Below are 16,569 nucleotides of genomic sequence, written 5' to 3'. Positions count from 1 at the left end.
AATAAATAAATGTAGATACCCGGCATGGCCAGGTGGATAAGGTGCTTCGACTCGTAATCTGAGGGTCGCGGGTTCGAATCCCCGTTACACCAAACATGCTCGCCCTTTCAGCCATGTGGGCGTTATATTATAATGTGACGGTCAATCCCATTATTTATTAGTAAAAAAGTAGCCCAAGAGTTCGTGGTGGGTGGTGATAACTAGCTGCCTTCCCTCTAGTCTTACACTGCTAAATTACAGACGCAGAGAGCCCTCGCGTATCTTTGCTCGAAATTCAAAACAAGCCCAGACCTAAAACCACACCGGTCAAATAAGTAACTTTCGAGTAATTTCTCAACTGACGGCTAGCTCAACTAGCATTTGCTTGAACTTGGCGCGAAAACAAATAACCGAACAAAAGAACGGTTTCAAGCAACAGGAAATGTTGACGGTTGCTGAACGTTTCGCTAATCTCTTTCATTTCCACAAGATAAAGTTTGTAGTTTATTTGTTATACAACAGGCTAGATTTTCACCTATATGCACTGTGCTCATCCAGAGGATTGAACCCCAGTTCTTAGCGTTATAAGCCTTGAAGTTTATGGCTTTTAGTTTATAGTTCCTTTTTTCAGTTGCTCAGAAATCGTTTAGACAATATTTTGAAAGTCAATTTTAATTTTAACTACAGATGTTTCACAAATAACCTTGGAAATGAAAAAGAAAAAAAAAAGCTTTTAAATTAATTAAATTCAAACTTAAATTAATTAAAATAGTAAATTATTGTCAGCATGCATACCTGAAAAAAAAAAAAATTATTTGATAATTTGCTGAAAAGTTGCCTTGAAAAAGATTTTCAGGTTAAATTTATTACTCGTTGTGAAGGTTATTTTCATTTATTCATTTTTGGAACGTTTGTTTGGGATGGGCTACTATTAACTGAGCGTCCCTCGCTGATACAGCGATTAGTCTACGGATTTACAACGCTTAAATCAGAGGTTTGATTCTCCTCGGTGGACCTCAACAAGATAGTTCAATGTGGTCTTGCTGTAAGAAAACACACGTACGCACTTAACTGGACAGCGAAACTGACGTAATCAAACCCGAAATGGTAGAGCGTATTCTACATAAATTCGTAAGTTTTTTGCTTGGTTTGTTTCGAATTTCGCGTAAAGCTACACGAGGGCTATCTGCATTGTCGTCCCTAATTTAGAAGTGTAAGACGAAAGAGTTTGATTTATTTCGAATTTCGCACAAAGCTACACGAGGGCTATCTGCATTGTCGTCCCTAATTTAGAAGCGTAAGACTAAAGAGTTTGATTTATTTCGAATTTTGCGCAAAGCTACACGAAGGCTATCTGCGTTAGCCGTCCCTAGTTTAGAAGTGTAAAACTAAAGAGTTTGATTTATTTCGAATTTCGCGCAAAGCTACACGAGGGCTATCTGCATTGTCGTCCCTAATTTAGAAGTGTAAGACTAAAGAGTTTGATTTATTTCGAATTTCGCACAAAGCTACACGAGGGCTATCTGCATTGTCGTCCCTAATTTAGAAGCGTAAGACTAAAGAGTTTGATTTATTTCGAATTTCGCGCAAAGCTACACGAGGACTATTTTATGAATTAAGATAAACTGATATTTAATTCATGATCTAACATTTCTTTTTTTGTTGTCAATTTCTGTTTGAAAGTCAGTGTTATGTTATCAAACTTTACCAATAGAGGGCGGACCTTCCACTTGCTGCAAAACATGTCGAGGACATTGAGCTTTTAGTATCAGATTGTTTCCCAACTCGAAACTTATATTGTCTGCTTTCGAAACATTTTTAGCCATCATATGAACTTATGTAGCCAGTTATGGTGTTAAGCTTTTTTTAAAACTAAAAGTCGGTACCTATCATAAACCAGTACATAATGACACATTAGAGAAGAAAAGTTCCATTGTATAAGATTTATCATTGATCTTTAAACTGTTATTACTGTGCGGAAAGTTATAATGACTTTAGTGATGTCGAGAAAACCCACTTTTAGAGAAATATATATATCAAAACGGCTCGTTTGGGTTGAGAAAATACTTTACGTAGAAGAGCGAACAACGTTTCGACCTTCTTCAGTCATCGTCAGGTTCACAAAGAAAGAAAGAGGTAACTGACCGGAAGCTGACCAGATGTTTGGAAGGGGTTGTGTAACTGATGTCAAAATGTAGAGGGCGGTGTTAGATGTTTGAATATATAATTTTATTTTATTATATTTAATATAGGTATAAAGGCGTCCCTTTATATTGGTTTATTTTGGATTTAAGTTGTTGTATAAGTAAGGCTTCTTTAATTTTGCGTTTGTTTATGTTTGTTTCTTTATTTAGTATTTGAGTGTTTTCTATGGTTATGTTGTGTTTATTTGACTTGCAGAGTTCGAAAACGTGTGAAGGTGACTTTTTATGTTCTTTGAATCTGGTTTCCATTTTTCCAATATAGAAGTCGTGGCAGTTATCACATTGTATTTTATAAATAATGTTGGTGTGGTGTTTGTCAGTGTAGTTTCTACCTGGTATAGACCTTAGTTTTGTGCCTGGTTTTTGAATAAATTTGTTATTAACTGGAATGTCATATTTTGTTACTAGTTTTTGCCAATTGTTGGTTATTTTTCTGTTGATGTTAGGAATATATGGTATGCAGCGGAATATGGTTTCGTGATTTTTTAATTCGTGAGATATATTTACTTTTGTTGGTTGATTTTGCTTTCTGTCTAGGTGTGTGCGTATAATGTTTTCTACGGTTTGTGGAGGAAACTTATTGATGTTGATGAAGTATTGTTTTATTTTGTCTAATTCATCGTTAATTTTATCTGGTGAGCATAGTTTTATGGCTGTGTTTATTTGGTTTCTTAGTATGTTGAGTTTTTGTTTTGTTTCATGTGCTGAGTCCCAAGGAATGTATAGTCCAGTATGGGTGATTTTTCGGTGGATTTTTGTTTTGAATTGTGTGTCGGTTCTTGTAATTTTGAGGTTAAGAAATGATATTTGATTGCTTTCTTCCTGTTCACATGTGAAGTTAATGTTGGGATGTATAGAGTTAATGTGATTGAAAAAATTAAGTATGTGTTCTGTAGATCTGAATCCCGCAACCGTGTCGTTTATATATGCGTACCAGTATAGTGGTGGATGTAATGCTGTGTTAATTGCTTGTGTTTCAACTTGTGTCATAAAAATATTGGCTAGAACTGGTGATACTGGGTTGCCCATGCTTAGGCCATTTGTTTGTATATAGTTTTGGTTGTTGAACATGAAGTTTGTCTTTATCGTGGTGAATTCTATGAGGGTTGCTAACTGGTTATTGGGAATGTCTATAGTTGGGTTAGGGTCTCGGATATAGAGTTCTGAGGCTATCTTGCAGGCTTTAGTTGTTGGAACTTCTGTAATGAGGGATATAACATCGAAACTGGCCATTAAGGCTTTATGATTAAGTTGATTTAGATTAGACTTAAAATTAAAAGAGTCTTTGATGAATGAGCTTTTTAGGGGTACTTTTTAAACCACAGTTTAAGTATACTGTGTCTGTTTGTAGTTAAGTACAAAGCTACACAAGGGGTATGTGTGCTTCGCCTACCACGGGTATCGAAACCTGGTTTCTAACGTTGTAAGTACGCAGATATATCGCTGTGTCACTAGGATATAAATATATTCGTCTTGGACTCAATAAACATTTATATAAATATGTCTACTCTCAAGTTTTAGGCTCCGGTGTTATTAATAAACTGTTTAAGCAGAGAGAAATATTTCTCGGCATTACTACAGTAATGTCATTTAAAAAATGAAACGATCGCTGAACACGGTAGAGATGAACCGAGAACATGATGGCCTCCATATTCAATTTATTATTCTGTAATGATTAGAAATAAATGCTAAAGTTGTGTTATAGCCTTATCTGAACACCCAATTGCCATTATCGTGTGATCCACAGGCAGCTTATTCTGGTCTCTTACCACCCGTAATTTTGTGAAGAAAGAATAAAGAGGAAAATTACTACTTATTGAGCTCAATTTGTAACTGTTTATCATTTCCATGACTCAAAAGTAACAGTTCCATTTCTGGTTACTAGATGGCAGGACAAATTGAGCTTATATAACGTTTTCTGACTTATCCTTGCACGAAATCATTTCTGCCACACAATTTCTCTAAAATTTTAAAAAAAGGTAAAGAGAGAATAATCTTAATTAACATTCAAGTATCAAGGAAGCCAAGAATTTATCCAACTCTCAGATTTATGTTCGTGTTATTGATGTCAAACTTTTAAAACACCAGTTTTTTTTTAAATTATCAAAGTAACAAATTATACAGTGGTCTAACTTTCTTCAAATTTTTAGTGTATGATGTTTTCTCCATTAATCAACATGACCCAGTATGTGATAGAGTCGCTCTTGTGCACGTGCAGTGAGATAAGTAACGTTTAAAGGCCTGGGTTCGGTAATTATCTCCTTATTGTGGTACGCTGCTCTGGGGTACTTGTCCCGTTTTGGAGGAACTGTTTCAAATTTACGGGGCCCCAATGTAATCCAAACACAAAACCATACAAAATTCCTTTTTAAAAAGTTACAAGTCAACCTTAGACGCTTGTATTTACGACAGGCTTTTAGTTAAACCTGATATCATGTAACTGATATTCCGCTGCACATAAAAGGTGTTCTTAGAAAGATTTTTATATGGTTTTGTTTATTCATCACTGCCTTGTTTCTATATTTTTTGACGCTACTAGTCTTAAATCATCCTTATGTTTTGTAAAAAGAAATATTACCTATCAAAATGTTACAGTGATGTCACTTTCAAATGTTACAGTGATGTCCCTTCAGAATGTTACACTGATGTCCCTTCAGAATGTTACAGTGATGTCACTTCAGAATGTTACACTGATGTCACTTCAGAATGTTACAGTGATGTCCCTTCAGAATGTTACAGTGATGTCACTTCAAAATGTTACAGTGATGTCACTTCAGAATGTTACAGTGATGTCACTTTAAAATGTTACAGTGATGTCCCTTCAGAATGTTACAGTGATGTCACTTCAGAATGTTACAGTGATGTCCCTTCAGAATGTTACAGTGATGTCACTTCAAAATGTTACAGTGATATCACTTCAAAATGTTACAGTGATGTCACTTCAGAATGTTACAGTGATGTCACTTTAAAATGTTACAGTGATGTCCCTTCAGAATGTTACAGTGATGTCACTTCAGAATGTTACACTGATGCCACTTCAAAATGTTACAGTGATGTCCCTTCAGAATGTTACGGTGATGTCACTTCAGAATGTTACACTGATGTCCCTTCAGAATGTTACACTGATGTCCCTTCAGAATGTTACAGTGATGTCACTTCAAAATGTTACAGTGATGTCACTTCAAAATGTTACAGTGATGTCACTTTAAAATGTTACGGTAATGTCACTTCAAAATGTTACAGTGATGTCACTTCAGAGAATGACATTATTAAAATGCTATAATTTTATCACTTCAAAATGAAATAATGAAAATACTACAACAAGTACACTTGAAAATTATATGACCAAAATACTAAGTAATGTCACATATCTAGATCCTTAACTACTGTATAGGATAATTATAACTGAAGAAGACATTCCGTTCGTATCATTTATACTAAGTAGGTAAAGTAACATTAACTATTGACATTTAAAGACACGACTATCAACATTCTAACGAAATAATTCAAGTAAATGAAGTCAAGATATCTGTTATAAAACAAGACATAAATATTACCACCTTTACATGACGAAAGATAAACAGACTAAACAACATTTGTTACAAATTTTCTTTAAAGTAAAATTTAAGTGACCTTTGGTGTATGTAGAGGAATTTAAAACATTTCTCCATTAAGAAAGGTGATATTTAATTTAACAGTTAACAGTCTCACTTTGAGCCGAGACACCACCAAAGACTTTGTGAGAGATGCGGCAAAAATTTAAAATCTTTTGCATTTCTAGGATACAGAGCCACACGGAAATTATAACAAAACCACCTAAAGTAAAGATTTCATTGTAAACATCGAATGACACTCAATGAGGGATCACAACAATAGTGACATCCCCCACTCTGCTGTATTAATGAGTCTTTATGATATCTAAATGACCAATAAGGAAACATAATAAGAGTAAGATTACCTTAACCAGGTCTTTTAATGAGCCTTTGATAGCTAGGTGAACAATAAGTGAACACAATAACGGTAAGATTACCTTAACCAGGTCTTTTAATGAGTCTTCGATAGCCAGGTAAACAATAAGTGAACACAATAACAGTAAGATTACCTTAACCAGGTCTTTTAATGAGACTTCATGGTAACTAGGTGACCAATAAGGGAACATAATAACAGTAAGATTACCTTAACCAGGTCTTTTAATGAGACTTCATGGTAACTAGGTGACCAATAAGGGAACATAATAACAGTAAGATTACCTTAACCAGGTCTTTTAATGAGACTTTGATAACTAGGTAAACAATAAGTGAACATAATGAGAATAAGGTTTTTTTTAACCTGCTCTTTTAACCAGTTTTCATGATAACCATAAAACCAATAAGAGAACATAATAGCAACAAAATCTCTCACGAACAATCACTGATTATAATTGTTTGCAAGGATTGTTGTCACCAATGACTTGTATTGCCTGTTATTTCTTTTAGTAAAGGTCATTAGGTACGGTTTTAAAGAAAGAAAATCAGGAAGTTTGAATGAAAGCATGACTTTTTATCTTCATTATTGAAAGTAACAAATATGAAATGTTATTTTACTAAATGTAATTTATATCTAATCTACACTATCTATAAACTGCTTTAGTACACAACGGTTCAAAGAACTTTTAATCCGTGAGTATATGAATTTACAGATAAGCAAGGGAACAATTAGTTGTTGATTACGTTTGTAATCTGTTTACTTTCTGCAAGTTTCTTCGGGTTTGTTAATTTTTTGCTCTGTTCACAACGGGTAATCGATTTCCGGATTCTAAAACCCAAAACGTATCACTGATCCATCGAGGATCTTTCTCGAAACTAACATTTACCACAATATGTTAGAAATATTCAGTTCCGCAACGAAATAAACAGTCACTTTGTATCTCAGAACGGCTGATATGGGTATTAACACTTTTACTGATAAGGAGAGAACGAAGTTTCGACCTTTCTAGGTCATCTTCAGGTCAAAAAAGAGAGAGTTTGAATGTGACCGATGATGGACACATGTCTTAGGAACGAGAATATAAACGGTGCGGGATTGTAGGAGGCGTTGCAGGTGGATGTTAGGTTATTAATTAGTTTGCTTGTTTGTTTGTTTGTTTTTGAATTTCGCACAAAACTACTCGAGGGCTATCTGTGCTAGCCGTCCCTAATTTAGTAGTGTAAGACTAGAGGGAAGGCAGCTAGTCATCGCCACCCAACTCTTGGGCTACTCTTTTACCAACGAATAGTGGGATTGACCGCCACATAATAACGCCCCCACGGCTGAAAGGGCGAGCATGTTTGGCGAGACGAGGATGCGAACCCGCGACCCTCAGATTATGAGTCTCACGCCTTAACACGCTTGGCCATGCTGGGCCTAATTAATTAGTATAGGTATAAAGGTGTTTTTTTATATTGGTATAATTTTGGTTTTTGTTGCTGTATAAGTAGAGCTTTTTTGATTTTGATTTTGTTTTTATTTGTTTCCATACTTAATATCTGGGTGTTTTCTGTGGTTGTGTTTATTTGATTAGCAGTGTTCAAAAACACGTGAAAATGTTTTTTTCTGTGTGTGTTCTTTGAATCTAGTTTCCATTTTTATGCTTGTTCACACACACAGTTGTCGTATTGTATTTTATAAATTATATTGGTGTTATGTTTATCACTGTAGTTTTCACATAGTATGGACTTCAGTTTTGTACCTGGTTTTTAAATAAATTTGGTGTTTAAAGGAATGTTGCGTTTTAGGTTTTTTCCAAGTGTTGGTTATTTTTCCACTGATATCGGGAACATATGGTATACAGCAGTATAAGATTTTGTAGTTTGTTATATCTTGGGATTTATTGTTGTTTACTTGTTGTTGGTCTAGGTGTGTGCGTATAATTTTTCCACAGTTTTTGAGGAAATGTATTGATGTTGATTTCAGGTGAACATAGCTTTGTGGCTGTGTTTATTTGGTTTCTTAATACGTTGAGTTTTTGTTTCGTTTCATGTGCTGATTCACAGGGAAAGTATAATTCAGTATGAGTGATTTGTCTGTGGATTTCTGTTTTAAATTGTATGTGAACTCGTAGGCCAACAATAAAGAAACAACAATAAATTCCAAGATACAACAAACCACAAAACCTTATACTGCTGTATACCATATGTTCCCGACATCAGTGAAAAAATAAACAACATTTGGAAAAAACTTGTAACAAAACACAGCCTTCCAGTAAACACCAAATTTATTCAAAAACCAACGGTCACATTAAACTCTCTCTTTCTTAACCTGAAGATGACCTAAGAAGGTCGAAACGTTGTTCTCTTCTTATCAATAAAAGTGTTAATATCCATACCAGCCGTTCTAAGATACATTTTTATTTCAAGTGGGTTTCTCGTGATCAAGAAGCAGACATTTTAGTAACGTTCAAATTCTGTTGTTAAAGTTGACATCTGTATTGTGTTAGGAAGGAATGAAAGTACCACAGTTATAAAAAAATTCTTGTTATGATATTATATCACACATAAATTACTGCCACACTTCACCACTGGCTCTTTTCTAAGACTTGTTTTAACAGATTAAGATAACACTTACCGTAGAATAGAACCAAAACGAACCGACTAACCAATAAGTACTTCAGAGAAAGGATAAAACCAATTTATTATTACATACGTTTTAATGTCAAAATAGGTCGTGGTCATGGCGGCGAGAGATAAACTATCTGATACCTGGATATCAGGAATCCTAATAGCTTGAAGCTAAAAGCTCTTGCAATTTAAGCGTCTTGCGAGATAATTCGTGGAGAAACTGTTTCTGTCTTTTTAGAATTTCACTTTTTTTTATTTAGTTTGTGAAAATGGTACCACATAAGCTATAAAACTAAAACTTACCGTTCTGAGAAGGAAGACCTAAATGAAAACGACTATCCAGTGAATTATTCTTGGACGAAGCATTGGACAATGTTAAGTCTAGGAATTTTTGGATGTTGTCAAGATTGAAATAACTATTTATGTTTCTCTCTGGTGTTTGAGGAGTAGTTTCCTCCAAGGAATTTGGAGCAGAGTGCGTTTCTTTACGAACGAAACGTAATTTTCGGAGTTCCCCACCACTGGGCTTTCGCATAGCAAAACTTGAAACGTTGGCATCAGAGAGCGGTTGGGGAGGTACCTCGTGAGGAGGAGTGGCCGTACGAGAGTTGGGAGCACTACTGTTTTCTGCTGTTTCACGTGCGAGAGGAGGTGTGGACTCAGTGAAGGATACGCCCTCCAAGCTGGGGGTAAGAGTCTGCACGTGATGAGGAACATAGGGAGAAGGTTGAAGAAATCTGCTCTCATCTACTGACGTCTGGTGAACAAGTTTAGATTTGTACTTGCCACGTTCCAGAGACATGGACCGTTGAAGCCCAGAACAACCTTTATGACGTGGAATAACATCACTAGAAACATCAGTATTTTCATGTGGTAGGTCCACCTTAGACGGGGTGGATATGTATTTTGAAGTAACCTTTGGCAAGTTTTTGTAAAAGGAAGCACTAGCGGAATGACACTTGACTTCACATTCGGTCTTTTTGACACCGCCTTTAGGATCAGACCGGAAAATCTTCGTAGTCTGTCTAGAAGAACGAGCTGAAGAAGGCGCGTTACCTTCTGGTGATATATCACACTGGATGGCAGCATCTCTTTGCCATGGAAACCTCGGATCACCTTGATGGGAGTTGATATCCAAAGCACTACAATACGTATCCTCTGACAGAGTGGAATAAGGGTTAAACTGTTCTGAAGGTAGTGGAGGAGCAACATGTAGACATCCAACACTCACTTGACGTTCAGCAACAAGTTCTTCTTTTGGAACTTGAGATCCTTTTAAGTTTTCTGAATAACTTCGTTTAGACCCAAACTTTTCTCTCAGTGACTTCGCTCTGGTTGAGAATGGGGTAGATTTACAGAGGTTCATATTTACTTCCTCGAGAGATAATTTTTGGGTTCCAAAATTGTTTAATCCTGCAAGACAAAGATAGTCCAATTACAGTGGATCGAACAACAATATTCTTAACGTCTAGTTTTTTTAAACTGCACACGAGTTATCAAACAAGCTTAAAATCAATGTAAACGAATTATTTAGTTTGATAAAAACAACAATATTAATTAGACTAAGGTGTTAGTAGCAACAAATAGCACCTTATTAGTGATGCATAAATCATAAAATAATTGACAGTTTAGATTTAAAAATAATAATATAGTATTTGTTATTAAGAACAAAACTACAAAATGAGTTAAAAGCGCTCTGAACACTGCGAGTATCCTTCGTCTGATAAAACAACAACAACAGTAACGGAAAATATAATCAGTGGTCCAATTATTCCAAAATGTCGTCAGTGGTCCAACAATTCCAAAATGTAGTCAGTGGCCCAATGATTCCAAAATGTAGTCAGTGGTCCAATGATTCCAAAATGTAGTAACTGGTCCAATGATTCCAAAACGTAGTCAGTGGTCCAATGATTCCAAACTGTATTCAGTAGTCCAATGATTCCAAAATGTAGTCAGTGGTTCAATGATTCCAAAATGTAGTCAGTGGTCCAATGATTCCAAAATGTATTCAGTAGTCCAATGATTCCAAAATGTAATCAGTGGTTCAATGATTCCAAAATGTAGTCAGTGGTCCAATGATTCCAAAATGTAGTCAGTGGTCCAATGATTCCAAAATGTAGTCAGTGGTCCAATCATTCCAAAATGTATTCAGTAGTCCAATGATTCCAAAATGTAATCAGTGGTTCAATGATTCCAAAATGTAGTCAGTAGTCCAATGATTCCAAAATGTAGTCAGTGGTCCAATGATTCCAAAATGTATTCAGTAGTCCAATGATTCCAAAATGTAGTCAGTGGTCCAATGATTCCAAAATGTAGTCAGTGGTCCAACAATTCCAAAATATAGTCAGTGGTTCAATGATTCCAAAACGAAGTCAGTGGTCCAATGATTTCAAAATGTAGTCAGTGATCCAATAATTCCAAAATGTAGTCTGTTGTCAAGAGATTAAAAGTTTCTTTTGTGTGTGTGTGTCAGTGTGCTACACTTACGGAAAAATTGTAAATTTATAAGAAAAATGGATTCCTTATGCCAAACAATGTTGATTTTAGAGTTTCCAGCTGTAATTATTGTGATTGGCTTATAACCAATGAAACGAATTAAAATGATTTGTTAAAAACATGGGTACCATGGTTGTTGTTTGTCATTAAGCACAAAGCTGCACAAAGAGTTATCTGGGCTCCGCCCACCATGTGAACCCAAACCATGTTTCTAGCACTCCACTGCGCCACTAGAGGGCATATCGATCCCAGAACAAGATTAAATATGAACTTCAAATGTGACCGTTTGATTTATATTTTAGTGTACTAAAACAAACAATACAACCAAATGAATTTTTAATAAAATAAACTGCTATCTTCAGCAGGTGAAGGAAAAAAAATTCCCGAGTGAAAAACCAAACAAAAGAGAAAGTAGCAAAGCTTGCATTGATTTTGGAAGTAAAGAGTTAACCAATTTGTCTAGAATGACGTGTTTATGTATACATTAATTACTTATTTGCAGTTTCACATAACGTACATTTTGAACTTTTCAATGTGCGCACCTTGGGGGCCCGGCATGGCCAAGCGTGGTAAGGCCTACGACTCGTAATCTGAGGGTCGCGGGTTTGCATCCCCGTCACGCCCAACATGCTCGCCCTTTCAGCCGTGGGGGCATTATAATGTGACGGTCAATCCCATTATTCGTTGGTAAAAGAGTAGCCCAAGAGTTGGCGGTGGGTGGTGATGACTAGCTGCCTTCCCTCTAGCCTTAAACTGCTAAATTATGGACGGTTAGCACAGATAGCCCTCGAGTAGCTTTGTGCGAAATTCAAAAACAAACAAACAAAACTTCTTTGTAATAAATAAACATACACATCAGAAATAACTCTTCCATTTTACAAATAATCTCCAGCTACTTTTATTTCTTATAAATGTGGCTACAACTATCAATATTTCTTTCTGATTACTTATCGCTGCATGGTAACTTGTTTTTTATTTAAACGTATCTTTCGATCCAATTTATGATTTCTTCTTGTATGTCTGTCCACCTATCTATCTAGTACATGTTAATTTTGTGGTTATTTCTCTAGACTTGTTGCGTTGTTGTTTTTGTTTCTTATTATGCGCAAAGATCTGTCTGTGCCCTGCCCACCAATGTCACAGAAATTTGGTTTTTAACAGTATAAATCCGCAGATGTACGGTAGATTAGTTGTCCATATTCTACTTTTGTTTTATCCAAATACTAAATTGTGTTTATTTGCAGAAGAAGACTATGAATGTTTTTTTGTTAAACAGGAGACATTTTCTAACGGTTTACAAGTATATGATTTGAGTAGTAAAAAATGAAATAAGAGGGAAAATAGATATCCAAGGTAATTAATCTGAGATAAATTTGGAATTATATGTGTACAGTTGAAGAGTCCAGCATGGCCAGGTGGTTAAGGCGCTCGACCTGTAATATGAAGGTCGTGGGTTCGAGTCCCTATCGCACCACACATGCTCGCCCTTTCAGAATGAGGACGTTATAAAGCGACGGTCAATTGCACTATTCGTTGGTAAAAAGAGTGGCTCAAGAGGCGGCAGTGGGTGGTGATGACTAGCTGCCTTCCCTCTAATCTTACACTGCTAAATTAGGGACGGCTAGCGCAGATAGCCCTCGAGTAGCTTTGCGCGAAATTCAAAACAAACAAACCAAATTAGTGGTGGCTAGCACAGACAAGAAACAAACAAACGTTTGAATATTAGCAGAAGAAAGCGATATTTGCTCAAATAACACTAAACAAAGTACTGACTAGAATAGAAACACCGGTTCAATTATATTGTATGTCGGGCAGGACAAGCTGTTGATGTGATAACACTGTTTTAGTAAATAAGAAAGCTTGATAAACCAGTTTACATTGATTCCATTGTAAACCCTATAATATTATCTTGTAAAAAGGATAATATAACAAATATTCTCTTCGAGTTGCATTAATCCAACTCTTGGTGAAGAGTTAGATAAGCTGAATGTTGAAGAAAAACAAACAAATACACTCTTACTAAAACACCGATATTTAATCGTACTTTATAAGCATTGTTTGCACTTGTCAGTACTATATACTGTGGCGTGTACCGCAGATTCGATGTTTGACGCTGTATGTAATACTTATATACTTAATAGGCAACGAATTGATTCTAATGGCTCAGTGCTAAGTTGAAGGCATATATCGCTACAAAACGGGATTAAAGAGGTGGACACAACACTGATATTTCAGATTAAAGAGGTGGACACAACATTGATATTTGAGATTAAAGAGGTGGACACAACACTGATATTTCAGATTAAAGAGGTGGACACAACATTGATATTTGAGATTAAAGAGGTGGACACAACACTGATATTTCAGATTAAAGAGGTGGACACAACACTGATATTTCAGATGAAAGAGGTGGACACAACATTGATATTTGAGATTAAAGAGGTGGACACAACACTGATATTTCAGATTAAAGAGGTGGACACAACACTGATATTTCAGATTAAAGAGGTGGACACAACATTGATATTTGAGATTAAAGAGGTGGACACAACACTGATATTTCATATTAAAGAGGTGGACACAACACTGATATTTCAGATTAAAGAGGTGGATGCAACACTGATATTTCAGATTAAAGAGGTGGACACAACATTGATATTTCAGATTAAAGAGGTGGACACAACACTGATATTTCAGATTAAAGAGGTGGACACAACACTGATATTTGAGATTAAAGAGGTGGACACAACACTGATATTTCAGATTAAAGAGGTGGACACAACACTGATATTTCAGATTAAAGAGGTGGATGCAACACTGATATTTCAGATTAAAGAGGTGGACACAACATTGATATTTGAGATTAAAGAGGTGGACACAACACTGATATTTCAGATTAAAGAGGTGGACACAACACTGATATTTGAGATTAAAGAGGTGGATACAACACTGATATTTCAGATTAAAGAGGTGAACACAACACTGATATTTCAGATTAAAGAGGTGGACACAACACTGATATTTCATTGTGTAACTTTGAGCTTAGCAACAAAACAAAAATGAAAACGAATTTTCAACATTTCACAGCTGAATGTTACAACGGATATATATATATATATGTATGTCAAAGTATTTTCAGAAGAACAATAGCTGCAAAACGATACTATTAAAGGATACACCATTTCATAGCAACCTTCAATGCCCATCGTAGAATCAAACCAATAAACCAAATGAGTAGTTAAGAAAGCAGCGAGTTTTAGTTGCGAAAGAGAATCTTTCAACTCAATGAGCCATTATGGTATGTTAGAGCATATTCCTGGTACAATTACACGATAACAAATAAGGATTTGTAGCTTATAAATGACAATAAGTTTTCAAATACACTCCTGTTAAATGTAACAGAATACATTAAATTTATAGCAGCTCTACTCATCCACACATCTATCAAGTGTCCAAATGCGGTTTCAGTATATTTCGGTAACTGACATCCAAGTACACTATAGGGCCTATTGGAAGTCCGTGCAGATGCGTTGTCGAGGATTGAAATCATCATCTTAGGCAAGTACTACTTATAATGTATGCTTTCAAAGATGGAAGAATCATGTCCGTCTGAAGCACAGAATTTGTAACATTGCTCTAACTTAGTGCAACTAGCCAACAGTAAACTTAAGTGTGGCTTAGTTAGGAATGTATGTTAAAAAACACGAAATATTAAATTGATTAAGTAATTAAATGTAGATGAAGGTCAGAAACGTTAACTGCGTTAAGTGGAAAACAAAACTCGTAAAAAATTAGGCTTACTGGTTACAGAATACAATTCTTCAGGTTACAAACATTGGATCCAATGATGAAATCAAACCACATTCATATTTATTTATTTAACCAGCTTAGGCCACGTTTAGGGATAGCTTTGGGTCAAGTATGGAAAACGTAAGCATGCTAGTAACATTCATAAACATGTTTTCATGTTTTTACTAAGAAAAATAATCATGTTCGTAATTAAGACCAAAATATTTTTGAGATATAACTTAGGGCGCAAGTTGGCTTTCGAGTAGAGCTATGAATTAAAAAGCCAGGGGCTTGAATTCGAATCCGCGCGATACCGTAAAATGCTTCTCGAACATTAGGCTGTGAGTGTGTGAAAAGAGTGAAGATCACGCCTTTAGTGTAAATGGTTGGTGCTAGGGTGCTGCTCCCTGTCTATCTTCTCTCTAATGAATAACTAAAAATTAGGGACTGTCTTAGTATCTTTGTCATAAAAGCAAATACGTATATTTAGAAATAAAATACGTTTAAACGTATAAAGGAAACAAAATATGTTTTTCTTCTTTCAGCTTAAATTTATTGATACGTTTGCGAAAGAAAAGATCATAACACGACGCAACATGCAAAACAAAAGCTAATAAACGTTTATTTTTTCCTATACATACAGCTTATAGACCATTTTTAATGAAATACATTGTTTATAGAACATTGTTACCAGTCATACCACTTATACAGCATTTTTAATTAATCACATTGTTTATAGAACATTGTTACCAGTCATACTGCTTATACTGCATTTTTAATTAATCACATTGTTTATAGAACATTGTTAACAGTCATACTGCTTATACAGCATTTTTAATTAATCACATTGTTTATAGAACATTGTTACCAGTCATACTGCTTATACTGCATTTTTAATTAATCACATTGTTTATAGAACATTGTTAACAGTCATACTGCTTATACTGCATTTTTAATTAATCACATTGTTTATAGAACATTGTTAACAGTCATACTGCTTATACAGCATTTTTAATTAATCACATTGTTTATAGAACATTGTTACCAGTCATACTGCTTATACTGCATTTTTAATTAATCACATTGTTTATAGAACATTGTTACCAGTCATACTGCTTATACTGCATTTTTAATTAATCACATTGTTTATAGAACATTGTTACCAGTCATACCACTTATACAGCATTTTTAATTAATCACATTGTTTATAGAACATTGTTAACAGTCATACTGCTTATACAGCATTTTTAATTAATCACATTGTTTATAGAACATTGTTACCAGTCATACTGCTTATACAGCATTTTTAATTAATCACATTGTTTATAGAACATTGTTACCAGTCATACTGCTTATACAGCATTTTTAATTAATCACATTGTTTATAGAACATTGTTACCAGTCATACTGCTTATACTGCATTTTAATTAATCACATTGTTTATAGAACATTGTTACCAGTCATACTGCTTATACTGCATTTTTAATTAATCACATTGTTTATAGAACATTGTTACCAGTCATACC

The 16,569-nt window shown here is 35.1% G+C and overlaps 1 protein-coding gene across 1 annotated transcript in view; it reads right to left on the bottom strand.

Moving 5' to 3' along the window:
- LOC143251073 (uncharacterized) overlaps positions 1-16,569 on the bottom strand; it is a 257,132-nt gene that overhangs the window by 143,981 nt on the left and 96,582 nt on the right. The window contains exon 2 of the mRNA XM_076502426.1: positions 9,062-10,171. Within this exon, the coding sequence (XP_076358541.1) occupies positions 9,062-10,124 (1,063 nt within the window). The 5' untranslated portion in view covers positions 10,125-10,171. The remainder of the gene's footprint in view (positions 1-9,061; positions 10,172-16,569) is intronic.

The sequence above is a fragment of the Tachypleus tridentatus genome, chromosome 5, assembly GCF_004210375.1.
Source record: "Tachypleus tridentatus isolate NWPU-2018 chromosome 5, ASM421037v1, whole genome shotgun sequence".
NCBI lineage: Eukaryota > Metazoa > Arthropoda > Merostomata > Xiphosura > Limulidae > Tachypleus > Tachypleus tridentatus.
Note: the sequence above shows the minus strand (reverse complement) of the source record. Positions and strands in the feature narration are given on the sequence as shown.